The sequence below is a fragment of the Anthonomus grandis genome, chromosome 14 (assembly GCF_022605725.1).
Source record: "Anthonomus grandis grandis chromosome 14, icAntGran1.3, whole genome shotgun sequence".
Taxonomy (NCBI): domain Eukaryota; kingdom Metazoa; phylum Arthropoda; class Insecta; order Coleoptera; family Curculionidae; genus Anthonomus; species Anthonomus grandis.
The window spans coordinates 4,013,595-4,034,759 of NC_065559.1; the positions used below are offsets into that span (position 1 = coordinate 4,013,595).

A 21,165-nucleotide genomic window follows, 5' to 3' on the forward strand; every position below is an offset into this window, starting at 1 on the left:
ACTTTGTATAAATGATATCAAGCTTTGCCTACCTTTTTGTAAAAAACCACTTCTTAACATTTTAAATACTTGCATTCTTACAAATGTATATCCTGATATCTGGAAAAAAGCACTTATAAGACCTATTTCAAAAATCTCTAATCCGAAAGAACTAAAAGACATAAGGCCTATAAGTATTTTATCAGTAGTTTCTAAAATTCTAGAAAAGCATATTCACCAACAACTTTATAATTTTGTTAACTCATTTGGTATACTTCCAGATACGCAATCGAGATTTAGGAGGAATTATAGTACAACTACTAGTCTGGTGGGAATGTTAGATAATATAAGACTTAACGAAGAACATAAACAAAGTACTTGCATGGCGGTGCTTGATTTTAGCAAAGCATTTGATACTATAAATCACTCAATGCTCCTTGCAAAGTTGGGATATTTTGGTTGTTCCGAATCTACAGTTTCGTTTTTTGATTCCTATCTTAAAAATAGATCACATTCGGTGTTGTTAAGAACCAACAATGGAAGTTTGGAGTACTCAGGGTATCTTGATTTGGAAGTTGGTGTTCCTCAGGGCTTCATATTGGGACCTCTTTTATTTTCGATTTATGTTGCGGATATGCCTAACTGTATTGAACATTGTAAATTACAACAATATGCTGATGATTCTCAAATATACATGCCATTAAATTTTTTAAATTTTAATATTTCTGAGCAAAAAATTAAATCGGATATACTAAACATAGTTAATTTTTCCAATGAGCATAACTTAAAAATTAACCCTGCGAAATCTAACATCATTTTATATGGCTGTAAGTCAGGAATTCTGAGACACTTATATGAAAGTATAAATATTGAGATTAATGGAGAAAAAATTCCAGTTGTCAATGAAGTGAAAATATTAGGATTGACTTTAGATTCTAACTTTTGTTTTCAGACACACATTAAAAACAAATTAAATATAGGCTATATGCGTCTTAGAAATCTGTACAGATTTAAAAATGTCTTAAAGAGTAAAACCAAATATTATCTCTGCAATAGCCTCATTCTCTCCTTACTCGACTACGGTGATATCGTATATTCTAATTCTATAACATCTGAGCTTTCTAGATCTATACAAAAATTGCAAAATAGCTGTATAAGATTTTCTTATAGCGCTGCCTATCGGGAGCATATCACACCTTATTTAAACATAAATTCTATTTTAAATATGGAAAGGAGAAGAAAATTACACATATATGCCTTTATATATAAAATAATAAAGTCGGGTCAACCCCCTTATTTAAATAAGTTATTTACTACTCTCTCGCATTTACACAATACTCGTAATGTTGGAAATTTTAGGATACCTCAACATAGAACAAGTAGCTTCCACAGGTCATTTTCGGTTGTCGGAGTTACAATGTGGAATAACTTGCCAAATAATATTAAAGATTTGTCATTTAATAAATTTTACACCAAGGTTAAGCAAATTCTTCTCGACTCCCAACGAGATGCCTGGTAGCGCAGATATAACTCGCTAACGCAACTTGCGTTGGCTGGTTATATCTGTGCTGGTAGTGTGACTGGTGGTAGATACATAGTAGTATAAACTGCAAAATCAACTAAGACCAAAGATAAGCTGGCCTATCCAATCTTTCTTTTATGGTTCTTTTTTGTCTATTCTTGTTACCTTCCGTCGCATGCCAGCCAAATTGCTTTGCCATTTTTTGTTTCTACCCTTTTTAGTTTTAGTTTTGTTCTTTTTTAGGTTAATTAGGATTTTTTTTTGTGTTTATTTATAATGTTTTCAAGGCCTGTTTCACGCAAATTGCGCTATCGGTTTTATATAATCGCGAAGCAGTTCCTTTTACCAGAAATTGTCAATTTTATTTTCTCATGTAGCTATAATTATATTTATAACTATTTTTTTGGTAATAAACTTTTTTGACTTTGACTTTGACTTTGATAACTACCGAATCAAATTTATCATGCTTACAAAAACATATAAATCGTCCTGCAAACCTTACAGATGATGAAATAGAACAATTCATTGGCATGTGTTTATATATGTCCATCATACAATTGCTTCAAGCTAGGAACTATTGGTCACCACATTTAGGCCACCCCGCCTTATCTAGGGTCATGACATGTAACAGGTGGGAAGAAATCAAACGATTTATACATTTTAATAATAATAATTTTATACCTCGTGGCAAGCCCGGTCATGATAAGTTATTCAAGATAAGACCTTTACAAGAAAGACTAAATATAATTCCTATTGAAGAACATATTGCGGTCGATGAACAAATTATTCCCACTAAGACCAGATCGACAATCAAACAATATAATCCAAAAAAGCCAGACAAGTGAAGTGGGGCTTTAAAGTATTTGTGCTGAGTGAAATCTCCGGCTTTAGTTACAGTTTCGACATTTTTGCTGGTTCTCAGAGCAACATCGTTCCTGCCGATGCTCCTGATCTGGGAACTAGTAGTAATGTGGTGATGAAACTTGTTGAAAGAGTCCCCAAACACGTAAATCATAAGATTTTTTTTGATAATTGGTTTACTAGCGTCCCGCTTATGGTTTACTTGACCAAGAATGGTATCCATCCTCTTGGAACTGTGCGCTTGAATCGAGTTCAAGACGATGTAAAGTTAAGTACCGTTTGCTGGTATGACAATAAAATTGTCTCAACTTTATCATCCTACGTCGGTTCACAGCCAACGGGAACTAAGCAAAGATTTTTTAGAAGCGAGAAATGCTACAAGAATGTGGAGTGCCCGCAAACAATTTTGAAATATAATGAATATATAGGAGGTGTAGACTTATTAGACTCTATGCTCGGTTACTATCGCATTAAAATTAGATCCGAGAAATGGTATCTTCGCATTTTCTTTCATTTTATGGACATGTGCGTTGTAAATAGTTGGCTTTTATGGAGAAGGCAAAATGATATATATATGCCACTTGCAGATTTTAAGGTGGCTATTGCAGATGCCTTATGCAACAGCGGGAAATCTGTATTAACCAGAAAACGTGGACGACCTAGCGCCAATCTTGAAAATGCTTATTTGCAAAAGAAGAAACGTGGCCCTACGACTGAAATACTCCAAACTGAACTTCGAAAAGACGGAATCGATCATTTGCCAGAATGGAGAGAGAATGACAGAAATAGATGCAAGCATCCAGTATATATTTTTTTCCGACAAAAATAAAAAATTATGCAACAAGAGGTTAAGGTAAAATGAAAATCCTACAGTCTTCCTCCACTTATTTATTAAACATCATTCAGTTTTTACAATTCCCGACATGTTTCGGACACAGCGGTGTCGCATCATCAGAAGATAAAAAGTTTTAAATAGGTGTAAGTAAAACACACCAGGGGGTTCATCAAATAACTCTTGTTTCTGACTACTAGAGATGATACATCCAACTGGAATGCCTCCTGCTGGAGACTGCGTTGCAAAAAAGTAAATCTTGTGATTTTGCTCGTCGCAGTTTCCTGATGCATCAACAAATAAAATTTCTGAGGCCTGTGTAAGATACTGACCAGCTCGTTGCATTATTGGTGTGCATAATGATTACCAATACGAATAATTTTAGAAAGAGTACTTTTATTTTTCATTAAGTTATTTTCTAAAGTTAGGAGCATGCCTTTTGGTCGGGAAAAAATGCCGGTCTAAAATCATTTTTTCTAGTTGTCGCCTATTTCTTCCATCTTGATACTAGTGTATGTGTGATAGGCAGTTGCAGCAGTATGTCCTTTATCAAAAAGTTGAAAAGTATATTTTTTGTTTCGTTGCCTATAGGTCTTTTCAACAAGGCTGCTCCACTTTCTATGGTGTGATTATGTTCTTCATAAAAATTTACAACGCAGGGCCATGTACTTGCATTATCCATAGGTTTTTCTAATACAATTTTCATTTTGGCAGGACAGTCAATATTACGAGACTTCTTTGTTGTACGCGATTGTTTAACTTTGAAATGACAATGGTAATAGCGTCTAAATATGTTTTTTTTTAGATTTTTTCAAAGGTGTTCTAACAGTCGTCGTAGCTCGCCAAGTAACTTGTTATTTCTCCTAATTCGGTTACCCATTTCTGAAAGAAATTATATAAGTTGTAATACCTAATACTTATATCAATTTCTGAGTAGATAATCGCATAAAGTTATGAACTTAATTGTGTTTTAAGCATGATATACCTAACCCTTGAGATAAAAGTACTGTTGTTTTTCATATTCTAGAGAAACCATTTTTTTGAGATATTCTTTATTTAAAAATAAGCCGAATGACAATTTGGAAAATTAGAAAAAAAAGAGAAAACAAAAAGTAAAAACTTATTGCAAAATTTGAAAAATTGGCATAAAAAATTCACTAAAGACCGACAAAAGAACATCCGCAAGACAAGAAATCCAAGAAATACACAAAATACATTTTCGTAGACGCCACTGGACTTAATAAATTTAATTAAATTAGATCTAAAATTAGTCTCTTATTACTACAAATGATCTTACAACAAAATTATATAAGTAAAGGATATTTACAAAAAACTATTTTTTGAAGATTTTTTTAAACGATTTGATTCCTCTTTTATATTTTTGTCTTAAAATCACTCGAATAATTATCTCTTAAATTTATTGTATAGGTATACTTGATAACCGCAATGTGTAACACAATATTGTTGCACAAGTATTAACCGCCGATCTAACCTCAAAAGCGCCAGGTGCTTAAATTAAAAATTAACAGTACATTGATAATTATATATAGCCCTTTAATACTTTTAATTACCTTTTAAAGGTCTAAGGACTAAATTTCCAAATAAAGGACCATCCTTTAAAATAAAGGGCGGTTGGCAATTCTAGCTGCAATCTTAATTTGAATTTCTAATAGATAACAACAAAAAGTTATCATAAATTAGGCGCCTTTCCTCTGCACTAAAGTCATTTAACTTTGTGCGTTTTTGTTGCAAAATGAACTTTTTATTTTCTGCTCCAACAACCATTATCACATTATCAACCGAAATTTAGTTCATATGTGTATAAAATCAGTACAACATATATGTAGCTATATGTTCCTCACCAGTGAGGTTATGTTAATAATAAAAAACAACTTACATCTACTTCTTCTTCAGTATTAATGTTAATTCTGAATTCACTTTGGCTGACATCAAAATAATTGTACACTGGAGGCCTTTGGATAGACATAATGGTCAATTTTTAAACAATTTTTACCAGCCTATAACATAAACCGCCAAATTCTAAGTGAATAATATGTAAACAAACTATCGCATACTTCGGGCGGCATGGAATATAATCTGCCAACGTTAGTCCAATTTAATCATATTTTGCAAACGGTAGGCTTGAACATTTGCGACTTCAGCCGAAGGGTCTATTACGTTGGCAGAAAATGAATATGCGGCCGGCTTAAGATAACTTTTTTATTGTCAATTCAAAGTATATTACATGCAGTCGTTGCGCTCGAAAATGGTATCCTATCTGCTCGTCAATTAGGGACACCTGGATAAAGATTATTACAGATGCTTCCAATATACAATGAATGGTTTTGTGATTCCTGTAACTATTGCAAATCAGCATGACACAAACATTAGTATAGACCGTGAAATTTTGAAGGAAATAAATTGTTTAAAATGCGAGCTTAATTTAATTAAAAAGCTACCTTTCACTACCGATGAAACTGTTGAAAAATGGTCCATTTTATTTTTTATATCTTAGGTCATATTATTTATATTGAATAAAACAATAATCGTTTTCATATTAATATATATATATTTTTAAATAGCTCTCCTATAAACTATATCTAACAGTTACGTTTAAACATTAAAGAAACAGGCGTTAAAGTAAATACATGCGACGCATTCAAATTTAACTTCGACAAAGAACTACCTGTTCGTTTTCTTTTACGTAAATTTAAAAAACCATTTATGTAGGTGCATTTCATAAAAAGGTCGCATTAACAAGGCGGTTTGCATAAGATTGTGGTTTCTTAGATGCTAGTCATATAAAACTATAAAACAACGTATTTTCTAAATGCTCTCTCTCCCTCTCTCTCTCTAGGGCCAAACATAAAATGCACTTACTAAGCAGCGATAAAATGGTTGCAAATCAAATGAAAAAAGGGGTCAGGAATTCTTTGGCCAATCGTAATAACAGGATGATTTATGCCCCTCTAGTAAAGCTGAATAAGTTGGCTGCCATCACCAAGTTATTTACAACAATTAAAACGAAACAACAACAAAGAAAGTAATAAACGGGTTATAGTGGCCAGTCACGAACAAAAACAAACAAAAAATCAGTCAAAAAAGAAAAACCTACGAACTAAAATCAAAAAAATAATACTATCGCAAAAATTTGAAGGACTGACTTTTATAGTCGTATTATGGTGAAAGATAGATAATACACTGGTTAAAAATGCGGTTTTATAGTGTAGAGTAAAAATGAAAATAATGTTACATTATATAAATATTTATTTATATCCGCTGCTGTTTGGTGGGATGACTTATTTCTTCTTGGTCGTCGGATTTCTTTGCGGTGTTGAGGGCCTGCCCGAGTTCACCCCTTGGTACTGGTACTTCGCTTTCTTTTCCGACGGTTTTAAAATCTAAAGCAAATAATAATAGTGTAACCATTTACATAAATACTGCAAGAATTTAGGTAAAAAAAGAATATATCTACGCGGACGACACACAATTATATATTTGTCATTTAATGTTAGTAATTTTGAAAGAGCTCATTTTTATTTGAATGCTGACCTTGCTCTAGTAAATAGAGTCTCGACAGATCATTCTCTTAAGTTAAATCCAAGCAAGAGCGTGGCAATGTTATTTTGTAGTGATAATAACAGAAGGGCGGTTTTGGATCATGTCCAACTAATTCTTAATGGAGAACTTAATAAAGTATACTAATAACTAAGCCTAATGATAGACGTCAAGCTAAAGTTCACAGATCACATTACAAATTGTCTTAAGAAAGGATTTTCAATGCTAAAAAAACTTTACAAGCATAGATCTTATTTGGCAAAAGAAACAAAAAAAATTGTATACGCCTCATTAATTCTATCCTATTTTAATTATGAAGATACAGTAACAGATACAGGACCATTTTTAGACTGCGCTAACTCTGCGCAAGAATTCAAAAATTACAGAACTCGCGCATATGGTTTATTTGTAGAATTAGACGTAGGGAAAGGGTATCACATAAATTAGTTGATCTTAAATGGCTTAATATGTTAAATCGCCGAGAGTTGCACTCCATATGTTTTTTTGACAAAATAATAAAATTTAAAGCACCACCATATCTCTATAATAAGCTCAGATATCGTACTGACATAATTTATGTTATTTCCTGTTAATACTGATATCTCTGGTAAATCTGTAGCCCTGATTCTGCTCTCCTTGTGTCAGTGTACCGTGTTTGTATCTGGCACGCGTTTTTTGGAAATATCAATTTTTATATGTATATTTTTTCTACTATAAGAGTCTTCAACAGAAATACAGTCAATATACTCGTTCCTCCTCTCCTGCCTCCTATTAATAAATAATAAGTAAGCTAGGATAATTCAGACTTTTTTTGCTTTTCGGTTAGTTATGGATGTAAGGTATGCATGCTATTCGTACAGTTTATAATGCAGTTCGCGATTTTTTTCTAAATTATAAATGAAATATCCAAGGTCCTAGCAGCTCCTTCTTCTGAGGGTAGTTGAAACATGACCTTTATTTCCCCTTTACAGTTACATGCTGAATTAATACACACTGATGGATTTTTTTTTCTTTGTATTTATATTTATAATGTAAACTTATCCATATCTATGAGTGAGCATATGTAATATCTTATGAGGAAATATAAAGTGTCAATTATTATTATTATAATATATCATGATCACAAAAAATCATAATGCACAATCTGGTTTAAAATTTCTAAGGTGGTCTTCGTACATTATTAGTTTTCATGATCTTAGCCTGGCCTTTTGGTTATAAATGAATATATTATGATAAGAAAAAACAATAGTATTTATAGACTTAGAAATTTACATAAAATCCAGCGCTACAGACAATGTCGTGCAAGCCAATTCTAATTCTCCGATAACCCATAAATTTGCTCGCGTCAGCTCTTTACTGTACCGTTACTTAATATTCCCTTGTCAAGGGAAGCAATGAATAAAGAACTTAATCAAACAATTTTCCAGTTGGAACAATAGACAGAATATGTTACAGATTTGTTAGGCAATATACATTTTGCACGAAAGGACGAAAGTGAGTGACACAGAGAGTTTTGTCATACTTGACCACCTTGTCGCGGTTAAGGACAAGCTAGATCTGGAGCATATAAAATCAAGAATGTCCAGCTGTATATATTGGACAATCTGGTAGGAAAGTGTTGACTAAAAACAAAGAAAAAAACAGAAATATCAGTCAGAAAAACACATTAACACTTACATCGTTAACAGTAAATCAGAATTCGGTAACCATCTTTTAGACACATTTTCTCGCCAGGACAAAATGTCAGACTGAAGATTCTTATTGCTTTGGCAGGCGATGAAGATTAATAAGGCAATAAAAAGCCATGCCACTGAATACTTTTGACCACCTGTACCTTAAACTGGTCCTAGTAATAGTAGATCCAATGGTTGTGTTTGTATAGGTTGCGGTAAGTGAAATATTATGTATTTTTCCAATTTTCAATGTTAATATTTGCAAGTCTGATGATGTACGTCACCAGAAAATTAAAATATGATGCTGTTGATCAGCCGGCATTTGCAGTTTGACGTACGCTAGGTAAAAGGTGAACTTTCAAAACGATTTCACATCGATTTTGGATTCCTGTCGTGAGAACAGGATTGATCTCAAATCTGTATAAATACACTATGAAAACGTAATAATTATCTAGCGAAACAGAATCTGGATTCTTGCAATAGCTGCTTATAGTTGTTGTGTGGTATCTATGATTTTGTTGGCTCACCAAAATTTCAGTGGCATCAAAGACTTAGGGATATTCAAACTGTTCAAAAAATGTTTGGCAAGTGCAGTTTAAAAAAAAAAAATAATCAAAGCAGTTGCAGCGATGCAACAACCAAAGTCGCAGTTCTGACATATGTATATGATTTGCCACCAGTAAATAATGTTTCTCCATTAACTTTTAAGGTTATAAAATATGAACTAGTTCGCAGGGAGTCTAAATTTTAATGATATGAGAGACATAGTCATGGTCTTCATTGGAATCGGAATTAATTATATTGGATAAGGAGCTCTCTTTTAAACCGCATATATTATCATTAAATAGCAAACTAGCAAGTGTCAACTTCTTACTAAGAAAAATAATGCTATACACAACAACAGACATTAGTAGAATTGCGTACATGGGCATGTTCCAGAGTCTAATGATGTATGGTCTCTTGGGATGAAGTCAATCTACACACTGGCATTCCATATTTTGTACCGGGTGGCCAACTAAGAATGGACGTCGGCGATATCTCAGGCCCTAATAGTCGTAGCGCCTTGAAAAAAAAAATTTTTGTAATAAGTGGCCAAAAAAAAATGCTGGAAATTATTTTGAAGTTTATTGGTCAACCGCTAGAGTGCGCCACAGCTTCTTTAAATCTTAAAATTGCATTTTTGCCAAAAAACTTTTAATAACGTACACCTCAAAATATTATATTAATATTCTGGGAAGATTTTCTCACAAAAAAGTTTTTACAAAAATTTCTGTCAGTTGTCAAATAAAGTGGTGGGGGGCGTTTTTAGCTTGAATAAAGAAAACAGCTGAAAATCAGCTATGACTGGACCGATTTTTTGTAAGCATATTTTTTTTTAAGTATATTGTTGCCTTATTTTTTCAACCAAAAAAAAAATTAAAATTACTTTTCCTAAAATCCGCTAGAGGACGTTGACTTGTGACTAACCCTTTCTGACGGATTATTTCAAAAACCTCAAATGCAACTATATGTATTTTTTTACGTCATTAAAAGCGGGAAAAAAAACTAAAGAAACTGGTGAAAACGGCACTTCGATATCATTTCTTAAACAAAAGTTATAAAAAAAAGTGTCCCTTCGAAAATAAAAATGACGAAAATGGCGAAAAACTCCTATTTGCTTAGACAAACTGAATAAACTCCTTTTATATAAGTATTTTTTTAAACAAACTCATAGTACTCTTTTAGAAAATCCGACATACAGGATTGATCGTTATACGTTTATTTATACAGGGTGTTAACTAAACCAAGTTGCCAAATGGGCCTATTTTGGGAAAACTGTGCATAGGAAAGTTGAGTTAGTAGGCTATGGAAACAAAAGTGGCAGGTAACCATTGAAGCAAAATATATAAATATTTCAGTTAAATGTCATTTTAGCGTCTCTTCTTGGGATTGTTAAAGCGTTTTTAAGTCTCGCTAATAACATCGAATAGTTTTCTTGTTAGTTCGCCGTATTGTGAACTTTGTTTTTCCAGTTTTCCGTGTTGTTTCACTTTTTCGTGTTGTGCCGGTTGTTCGTATTGTTCCAGTTTTTCCTGTTTTGTTTCGGTTTTTTGTTCCTTAACTTTTTATCTCTGTTTTTCGTATTGCTTTGTTTAACAATGCTTTACACAAACGAAGAGGCGTTTGACATAATAGGTACTTATTTTGAATGTATGAGAAATGTCACAGTTGCTGCAAGGGTGTATGCGCATCAGTATCCTGATAGACGCCATCCTACTGCAAAATTTTTTCTTCGAATCACACATCGTTTGCGAACGACTGGAAACGTTCGGCTGCCCGTGTTTCGGAGACAACGCAGGGGACGCACCGAAGACAACATAATAAATGTTTTAGCCTACGTCGAGTTTAATCCTCACTTAAGTACTAGAACAATAGCGCACGACCTATGAGTAAGTCGAACTACTGTTCAGAATATTCTTAAGGAGTACAGGTAAGCGATCTTTTGGATATTAATCTTCACTATACGCGATGAGACTTAATTTTCCCAATGAGAGTTCATTTTTTGATGATGATGCTTTAAATGTAAAATTAATTAAATTTTACACGAAAAGCACCAGATTGGTCTATTCTGTTGAATCAGCAGTCATCATCTTGTTCCAGGTTTCATCCATATCATTTAGTCCTGCATCAAGAATTAAGTGCACAAGATTTTGACCGAAGGCTAGACCATTGTCACTGGCTTTTGGGTATGATTGCAGAGGATCCTCAGGTGCTTTCAAACATATTGTGGACAGATGAGGCTACATTTCACAGCAATGGAGGCGTGAATCTCCACAATATTCATTACTGGTCACCAACGAATCCGCACTGGATGCGAGAAGTCCAGCATCAAGGCCGTTGGTCTTTAAATTGTTGGGCAGGAATATTAGGAGGTCGAATTATCGGCCCATTTTTTTTTAACAACGCACTAAATGGTGCAAATTATTTGCAGTTTTTAAGGGAAGAATTGCCAATTTTATTAGAGGATGTGCCACTTGAAATTCGCCAACGAATGATGTTCCAGCACGATGGCTGTCCAGCACATTTCGCCCGAAATGTTCGGGAGTTTTTAGATGCCACCTACCCCGGTAGATGGATAGGACGGGGCGGTCCCTTTCCATGGCCGGCTAGATCACCAGACCTAACGTGCCTGGATTTTTATTTATGGGGTCGAGTTAAAGAAATTGTTTTTGCAACAAGACCTACGACGCTACAAAATATGATTGGCCGGATTAGGGATTGCATGCAGACTCTCTCATTTGCTGAGGTAGAGACTGCAGTTCTGTCTACCGAACAAAAGATGATTCAGTGCATAGAAAATGATGGAATGCATTTTGAACATTTGGGGAGGCACTAAATAAATTATGTGTATAACATATTATTTATTATACCACCTAAGATTTCTTAAAATTGTATGTAGAATTTAAATATCAAATAACATATTATAGAGTGTTCTATTTAAAATAAGCCAGTTTTCATATACATCCGGTATCATCAAAATTGTTACAAGTGTCAAATTATTTTATTGTTGTATCTTTAATTAACTTTTCTATGGTAGGGTATGGTGCCAAATTTTCAAAACTTTCCTATAGAACAACTATAAACTGTATGCACAGTTTTCCCAAAATATTTAGTTAACGCCCTGTATAAATAAACGTATAACGATCAATTCTATATCTCGGATTTTCTAAAATACTACTGAGTTTGTTTTTTTTTTAAATACTTAGTTAATACGAGTTTATTCAGCTTGTCTAAGCAAATAGTAATTTATGGCCATTTTTATCACTTTTATTTTCGAATGGACACTATTTTGTTAATAAGTTTAGTTTAACAAGTGATATCGAAGTGTCGTTTTCACCACTTTCTTTGGTTTTCTTCCCCGCTTTTAATGACGTAAAAAAATATATATAGTTGCATTTGAGTTTTTTGAAATAATCCGTCAGAAAGGGTTAGTCACGAGTCATCGCCCTCTAGCGGATTTTAGGAGAAGTAAATTGATTTATCTTTTGGTTGAAAAAATAAGGCAACAATAGACTTAAAACAAAAATATGTTTAAAAAAAATAGGTCCAGTCATAGCTGATTTTCAGCTGTTTTCTTTATTGAAGCTAAAAACGCCCCCCACCACTTTATTTGACAACTGACAGAAATTTTTGTAGAAACTTTTTTGTGAGGAAATCTTCCTAGAATAATAATATAATATTTTGAGGTGTCCATTATTGGAGGTTTTTTGGCAAAAATGCAATTTTAAGATTTAAAGAAGCTGTGGCGTCCTCTTGCGGTTGACCAATAAACTTCAAAATAATTTCCAGCATTTTTTTTTGGCCACTTTTATTACAAAATTTTTTTTTTCAAGGCGCTACGACTATTAGGGCCTGAGATATCGCCGACGTCCATTCTTAGTTGGCCACCCGGTACAATTGTAGTTGTACCTACCTTTTTCGTGAGAAAGTTTCAGTGTTTTTAAACCCTCCTCCTATCTTAATTTAATTCGATTATTTACTAAAAAATAAAAATTAGAATTAATATGCAAGGTGTCCTGCAACCTTCAAGCCCACACTTTGTTTACGAACTGAACCCACACCTCATTTATGAATGTAATTTAGACTTTTTTAAATATTTTTATTTACGGGATTTAGCAGAAAACGCATTTGGTTGAATTACATACTTGCAGTATCTTATTTTTCATAAAGAAATGCTATTTTTAATGCTGGTTTTCTCATGTTCATGTCTCAGCTACCTACATGTAATATCATCATATGTATTACTATGATGATATTAACACAACAACATTAACATTTTGTACAGACGTACAAAATGTTAATGTTGTTGTGCATAATTGATCAGATTGTACCAGGGAAAAATTTTACACATTTAATTTTGTCAGTCTGTATATTAATAATGTTCCTCTTCCTGATTTCAAGTAGACGAGAAATTTTGGCCTCATTTTTGATAGTTCTCTTAATTTTGAGTCACGTTTCAAAAATGCATTCTTTACTATATCTAAAAATAAAAAGTCTATATCCATTTAAACATTTACTTCCACAGAATATGTTGATTGACCACAAACTGATGTAGATTGAATCTTTAATTTTTCTTAGTTAGATTACTGTGATGTTGTCTATTTTAATTTTTTAAATTCAGAATACCAAAAAAAAAATTCACGTATGCGTTATATCTATGGAGGTGGCAAGTATGATCATATTACTCCAACATATGTTAATAATAACCACCTGAAATTTAACTTACATGTTGATCTTCACTTTGCTCTATTATGGCGATGGCTTTAAGTAAATTGTTTAAATCTACTTATAATTCTGTACTTTTCTTAATCCAGAAATATAAGCGAACACTAAAGTAACAAATTAAAAAAAAACGAAGTCCAGGGGTGGCGTAACCCCTTAAGTCACTGTACAACTGTCTTGTCAGATGTGTTTTGGAGTATTGTTCTTTGATATGGTATCCATTGCTAGGCGTTTAGAACAGATTCAAAATGGGTTCTCAAAGTTCTTATTTTTTAAACTAAAATTTCCGTAAACAAAGACTGGACTCGACAATCTTAAGGTCTGAAGACAAGAATCCCTTAGTATTTTGTATTAGTACGTGCAAATTAAATGCAATTACCTGCTAAGTAGTCAGAGAGAAAGAACCACACACCTACAACAACTATTTTACCATGATTAACATCGAACCAACTACGGACAATATAGATATATTTAGGTACAATAATGAAAAAAGATTCTAGTATAGGTCGATTCTAGAAGCTTAAGATTTTTTTTTATCTTGGTGTTTTGACTTTGTAATCTTTGCACTTTTTGTGCTGAATAAGTAAGGATTAATCTAAAATCTTACCTGGAAAGAGCACATTAACGTCTCGTCGACGCTCATCATCCCACCGGCATTATCGAACTCGCCGCAGTAATTCGGTGCCGAAAAGAGGGTGACGAGTTGTCTTTTAGCGAAGAACTCGTAGCCGTCCTCGACGACTTGATGCGCGCGGCAAATCAGATCGAGATCGTGCCGATTGAGAAACTTGCTCACCACGTCCGCACCGAAAGTAAATGAAACACCGCGATCGTTTTCGCCCCAACCCTGTACGTCCTTGTCCGGATCTGACCACAGTAAGTCACACAATAGACCTGGAAAGTTTTTAGGTATTCAAGGTAAGCTTTATGAACTGTTTTATATTGTGGAAAAATAGCTTACCGGTATCTGGAACATCAGTGGGCCTCATAATGCGCCGAATTTGTTCCATTCCTTGTAAATCGGGACTGAGTCCGCCGTGACAACAGAAGATCTTCTCATCGATAATCGCGGCAATCGGTAGACAGTTGAAACAGTCGGTGAAGGTTTTCCACAGTTTAATGTTGTACCTTCTCTTGCACTCGTCGTAGAAACCGTATATCCTATTGATCGAGGCGCACTCGTGGTTGCCCCTTAGCAAAAAGAAGTTTTCCGGATATTTGATTTTATACGCCAAGAGCAGACAAATGGTTTCGAGGGACTGTTTGCCGCGGTCAACGTAGTCCCCTAAGAATAAGTAGTTTGCCTCCGGCGGGAAACCGCCGTATTCAAATAACCTCAGCAGATCTGTGTATTGCCCATGGATATCGCCTGGAAAATTTATTTATTTATCCATCGGTCAAGCCCATTAAAACATATATATTATTAGTATATTATCAATAATACTCAAGTTTTTTGCTTCATTAACCACAGGTACTACTGTATTGTCTATTTTAACCAGAAAATTTTGAGAAACATGATCTCTGTTATTTCGACTGGATCCTAGAAACAAACGACATGATTTTGATGCCTTTTATAGTTTCAAATTATGAGCCTTAGTATATGTACACATCAAAATGGTCTAAGGAACACTTAGAAAAATAGGTTTTTTCGCCTTATAAATTTTTATATATTTATATTTTCATACGGAAACCAACGAAGTAAAATAAATATTTGGGTACAAAAAATCATACCAGAACAGCGTTTTTTGCTACTTGCACATTTTGTCGAAAATAACGCAGATTATCATTTTTAAATTCTAACGCAATATCGCATTTTCTGTGGTTCCAACCGAACAATTGTGATTTAGTTTTTATTCAATAAAAATGGAAAGACGACATTTAACTCGAGAGGAAATGCTAAGAGCAGTCGGAATGCTTGAGGCAGGAACAAGTCAAAGAGACGTTGCAAGAGCTTTGGATACATCTTCCAGTGTAATTAACCGTTTGTGGACAATATATAGAGAGACAAATGATGTTAGAGAACGGCATATAGTTTTATAACTTTGCAAGCTCAAAGAAATCCCACGGTAACAGCCTCTGTTTTGGTTCAGCAGCTCTCACGAGTGCATAACGTCGAGGTTTCAGGTCAAACTATTAGAAACCTTCCTCGGTTCCTCGGTTAACTTTAGGAAATCGAGGTGCAAGATTAACGTGGTGCCAAGAACATGTTAATTGGAATCAAGAAAGATGGGCCACAGTTCTTTTTACGGATGAGTCTCGATTTTCATTTTATCCTGATTCTGGTAGAATTCGTGTCTGGAGAGAGGAAGGAAATGAGTCGTTTGCGTCATGCCCGGGAAGTAGTAAGGCAACGTGGTGGATCACTAATGTTTTGGGGTGGCATTAGACTTGACGGAAAAATGAACCTCATTTTTGTGGAAAATACAATGACTGGAATAAGTTATAGGGATAACATACTACTGGCTGTAATTGTTCCAGATTTATGTGAAATGGGCCCAAATTCGTTGTTGCAACAAGATAATGCCCCACCACATCGAGCACGGCTTGTACGAATCGCTATTGAGGAAAATCAAATCAATCTTCTACCCTGGCCCTCTACCTCACCGGACCTTAATCCAATTGAGCTATTTTGGGGATTGGTTAAAAAGGCAACTTCTTCAACAATTTGACTTTTTTCAAAGCGCTCTGGAGCTTCGTCTTGCTGTGACACATGTTTGGGAGGATTGCCCCAAGAATTAATTAATAACTTAATTTTAAGTATGCCTAGGCGATGCCAAAGTATAAACAATAGAGGTGGACCATCTGGCTACTAGTTTAATTTGTATTTGGTAAACTTTTATTTTTATTTTTTTTAATAAACAGTAATAAATGGGATTTTGTTCTTTATTTTTATTTGGGCCCTAAATTATGAGTAAATTATAATCTACAAAAAAAAGTTAATAATTATATTGTTATTTTATTTGAATAATGTAAAAAAATTGCAATAATTAACTTTTTTCCAATCTTCTCAAAAATATTAACATATTTGTATGTGTTCCCTAGACCATTTTGATTTGTGTATATGTAAGTTATTTAAGTCACAATAATTCAACTGTGTTATATAGTCAGGATTTTAATGAGAATCATGTATAAATCTGAGAATCATCAATATTGTTGTCGTTTTGGATGAGATATAGTATTTTTCATATCACCTACATATTATAATGGTCCTAAAAGAGACCCCTGATGTACACCAATAATAACACAAATAAATTTAGATTTTGAGTATAAGGGATGAGAATCAATTTCCATGCATTGAAACCTACTAGTCAGGTAGGATTTCAGCAAGGCAATCCAATAAAAATAAGGCTGTTAATTGGTTTTGTTCTTCATAATACTTGGTATCATTCATAAGATTTACAAAACAAGTGGTTGTACTAAACTGTTTCCTGGATTGCCATTCACTATAGCAACCTGGGTCCTATTTGCCAAATGTGACTTTAGAAGAGAAATGACTGAGTGCCAAAGTTGTTCAGTTACACCATATGTGTTCTATGTTAATAAGATTGCATGGTTAATTTGTTCAAATGCTTTGGAGAATTCCATATAAAGTGCATGTTCCAATGATGTTAAGTAAGTTAAGTTCAACTAAACATAGGGGGAATAAATCCAAACTGTTGATAGAAAATCACAGACTAGGCTCTCGAAAACTTAGGGAATACAACTTAAAATGCTTATGGGTCTATGATTGGTTATTTGCGACGTATCCCTTGACTTAAAAACTAGTGTTATGAAGCCTAATTCCCAAAATGTTGCAAAAGGTCCTCTATTAACTTGCCAAACAATTATAAGAATCAAAGAAATACTTCCAAGTCCCTTAATTTATATCCAGGCAAAAGTCTCATAGGTCATTGATATAAGATTCTATTGCAAGGTAAGTTAATGGTACTTTAATGTGAAAGATTTTATATCATTGCATTGATTCAAGACCACTTTAACATTTTCATAGACTTATAAAGAAAAGTAATGAAAAATTAATATTATGTTGTTTTAAAAAAATGAGATTACCAGAATAAGCATTTATCACTATAATAAAATGAAAACAAAGTTCTTTTCCTTTAATAAACATGATATTTGAGGAATTTATAGATGAATAATGTTTCATTAACACTTAACATTATGATGCTAATTTATACCATATGGGACAACAAGCTAGATTAAATTGACCTTGTTTTTCATATTTTGGACGTCAACGTTGGATCACCCTGATTTTTAATAACAACAAAAAAATATTGTTCTAATATTTTTTCTAATAATAAAACTGACTAATAATAAATCTTCACTTCCAGTTAATTAACCATTCGGCATGAATTATTCACAATATTAATAAAGCTCATAAGATTACTTGAATATTTTTTTATTATCATCATAAGCACATCCCAGCAACTAAGTTTGTAATTATCACAGGAACTCATAATAAATCAACGCATTTTTTAAACCAAGAATTATACTTACCGCAGATTTTCAACGGAGCCTCAAGTTCCAGCAATATGGGCTGCTGCAGGAATATTTCCCTTGATTTTAAGCAGAGGCCTCTCACCTCTGCTTCCGTCATGTGAACCGATTTTCCTGGTCGACATCCTCGAACTATAAAAATTCAATTACACATAGTTTATTAAGTTTATTTACAAATTTCATCCAGTGTTAATAACCAGTGGGTTTGCTTACATTAGTCAATAGCCTACTTCATGAAATTATCAATTTAAAAAAATCCAGGACCTCACTTTCCTTAATAAACATGAATCCTTATTTATATTAAAAGGCACAATCATGATATTTTCAATATAAATGAGAATATAGTGTCAATATACCCCTAGAAGAAAAAGAGATCTGTGGGTAAATCTATTGAAGGGTGGTTATTGTAGCAAATGAGAATATTGGCCCATAAACAAATGCCATAAAAAGTCTCAAGTCTAAATTCAATTCAATTACTGGCAGAGTTACTATAAGAAATTTGTGTGTTTATGGATAGTTCATTTTAAAGAGGTTGTGCTGAGGGCAGTAACTAAGTTGATTCTATTTACACTGACTAATGAAAAGCTACCGCCTGTTCTTAAAAACAGCTTGAGAAGTGTGACATATTTAAGGTACTGTTGCAAAAGTTTCATACTCAGTTTAAAGTCAAAGTCAAATATTGCTTTATTATTATAACATTAAAATGTTTTTAACAAAGCTAGAAAAATTAAAACTTACAAATTACAAGTATAAAATTTAAAAAGAAATATTTAAGACACAAATCTAAAATACGAACATACATACAAAAACATAAGCATTGATCTTATATATATAATCAGTCACTTAAAGTATATCATTAAAAAATTCTTCAACAGAGTAATAGGTCTTAGCAGCAAGCAATCTCCTTAAATGTTTTTTGAAAATCCTAGGCGAAGTTAAGTTTTTAATAATGATAGGCAGATGATTAAAGATAGAAATACTGTCGTAAAAAATTGATTTTTTTGTTAAAGCTGAAGTAGGTCGAGGAAGGTGCAAAATCATCTGATTCCTGCTTGGGTACCGAGCACTCCTGACCATGAACCTTTCTCTATACTTAGATTATGCAAGCAGTCTCAAGAATATACAGACATGGGAGAGTTAGTATTTTATTTTGGTGAAATAAAGGACGACATGAATTCCAGGGGTTAGCCCCACATATATATTGAATGGCCCATTTTTGAATATTAATATTTTAAATATATTTTGAATATTTTATACCGTAGCGAAGGTGGGATTCAAAGAGTTTATTAGCTGACATTTTTGGTTGTAATTTTTAAACTACAAAGAATTTTCCCACAATTTTTTCACATTTTTACGGCAGCATTCCTGAGGATGTTTTTGAGGATAAAAATATGATTCTCAGTTAATAATTTGGGTGGCTAGGGCACAATTTTAGTCGGGACATTTTTTTTGGCAATTTTCTCAACAACCTTTCACTATTCTCAAGAATATTTTAACTGAATAACGGAAATGTTCTTAAAAGTTTTGAGACAAAGAAAAGGCATTTTTTACCCAATAATTTCATATGACAACGATTCTTGTAGCTCAAAAACTTCCTAAGCTAGAAGCAATTTTATACATCAAGGTCTAAAAATGACCAAATTTGAAGTTTGTGAAACTCATATTAAAACCCCAAGACTTTTATTTATGATCTGACATTTCTGGTTATAACTTTTGAACTGCTGAGAATTTTCACATTTTTATAGCCACATTAATGAGGTTATATTTGAGTATAAAAATGTGATTCTGAGTCAAAAATTTGGATCGCTAAGGTAATTTTGGTTACAGCATTTTTTTTTCCCAATTTTCTTAACAATCTTATATTTCATGTAAGAATGATTTTATTATTGTGATGTATGTACATGATTTGAATGCTTGGCATAACAATAACACTGTAAATGCAGAATGTTAAAGTACAAAGTAAAACATTTTACTTATACAACTTCTAATAAAATTAAACTTCATTACAATAAATTCTAAATTACAGTATGGCAAAACATTCAACCATTAAAAAAATTCATAATTTACTGAAGATTTTGAGTTTTAATTATCTAATGAAAAATGGATGGTTCTTTCAATTTATTACTAAATATAGCCTCATTGGTAAGCCTAGCATAAACTTACTAATGACTGCATGGCTTACACTAGCATTAAACAAAGATGTATAAATTACGAAGCATATACCTTACTTTCAGAATTAGACATAAATATTGTTTTAAAGCCAGACTTCCTCTTCGAATCAGCCTGAGATTCTACTAGCTCTGAACCCTTGCTCTTGTGTCCTATTTAAACATTTCAAACAAACAAGTTTAATTCTTCCTGTGTAATGAGTGTATTTTTAACATTTTTCAAATAGGCATAACATACACCCAGGTAATATACATATACGAATATGTAAACAATCTATTTACGTACTATATTATGTTAAAAATAAGCGAACTAGGAACCGCTAGTTTAAAAATATTTTCGATATTTATTTTTGACCTATTGATTTGGGGGGTGACAAAGGCACCTAAATTGATGTTGTAAAAATGTAAATGGAGGGCCATAAAGACGACAATTACGTGGCGACGAATTATAATAAGACCCGAAGCCCTGTGTTCTTAGTATAATAAAATATTGGAATTTACCTTCTAATAATCGCTGAATAAGACTATCAACATTCAACTCGGGATCTGCCATTTTTACTTCTATAAAATTGAAAAAGTTCTAATGCTAATGAAGTTCAGTGTTGACGGTTGAGTGACGTTTGACGTAACTTGGAACAAATGACAAGTGACAAGGCGCGTGATCCCTTAAGGCCGTATCATACGTGTGTGTCAAGTAACAAGTTACAGTTGCGTTGACGCTCGGTTTCTTTGTTTTCCTTATATCTTAAATATTTTTAATTACGAATAAAGTTGGAAGTTTATAGGATCCTAAGTTTAATATTGGCAGTAAATAAA

General features: G+C 33.1%; 1 protein-coding gene across 1 annotated transcript; it reads right to left on the reverse strand.

Annotated features, from left to right (window-relative positions):
• Positions 1-5,743: 5,743 nt before the first annotated feature.
• On the reverse strand, positions 5,744-20,972 carry LOC126744559 (serine/threonine-protein phosphatase PP1-beta catalytic subunit). The gene is made up of 5 exons (XM_050452015.1): positions 20,851-20,972; positions 18,182-18,313; positions 14,649-15,056; positions 14,295-14,581; positions 5,744-6,595 (listed from the first exon to the last, which is right to left on the reverse strand). The coding sequence occupies exons 1-5, from the start codon at positions 20,900-20,902 to the stop codon at positions 6,494-6,496; spliced, it is 981 nt and encodes a 326-aa protein (XP_050307972.1). The 5' UTR covers positions 20,903-20,972; the 3' UTR covers positions 5,744-6,493.
• Positions 20,973-21,165: the final 193 nt, after the last annotated feature.

Excerpts from the sequence above, each read along its gene's own strand:
- LOC126744559 (XM_050452015.1), bottom strand. The coding sequence starts at position 20,902 with ATGGCAGATCCCGAGTTGAATGTTGATAGTCTTATTCAGCGATTATTA. Across the intron at positions 15,057-18,181 it reads GGCTCCGTTGAAAATCTGCG|GCGATATCCATGGGCAATAC; the intron begins GTAAGTATAATT and ends TAAATTTTCCAG. Across the intron at positions 14,582-14,648 it reads CACTGATGTTCCAGATACCG|GTCTATTGTGTGACTTACTG; the intron begins GTAAGCTATTTT and ends AAAACTTTCCAG.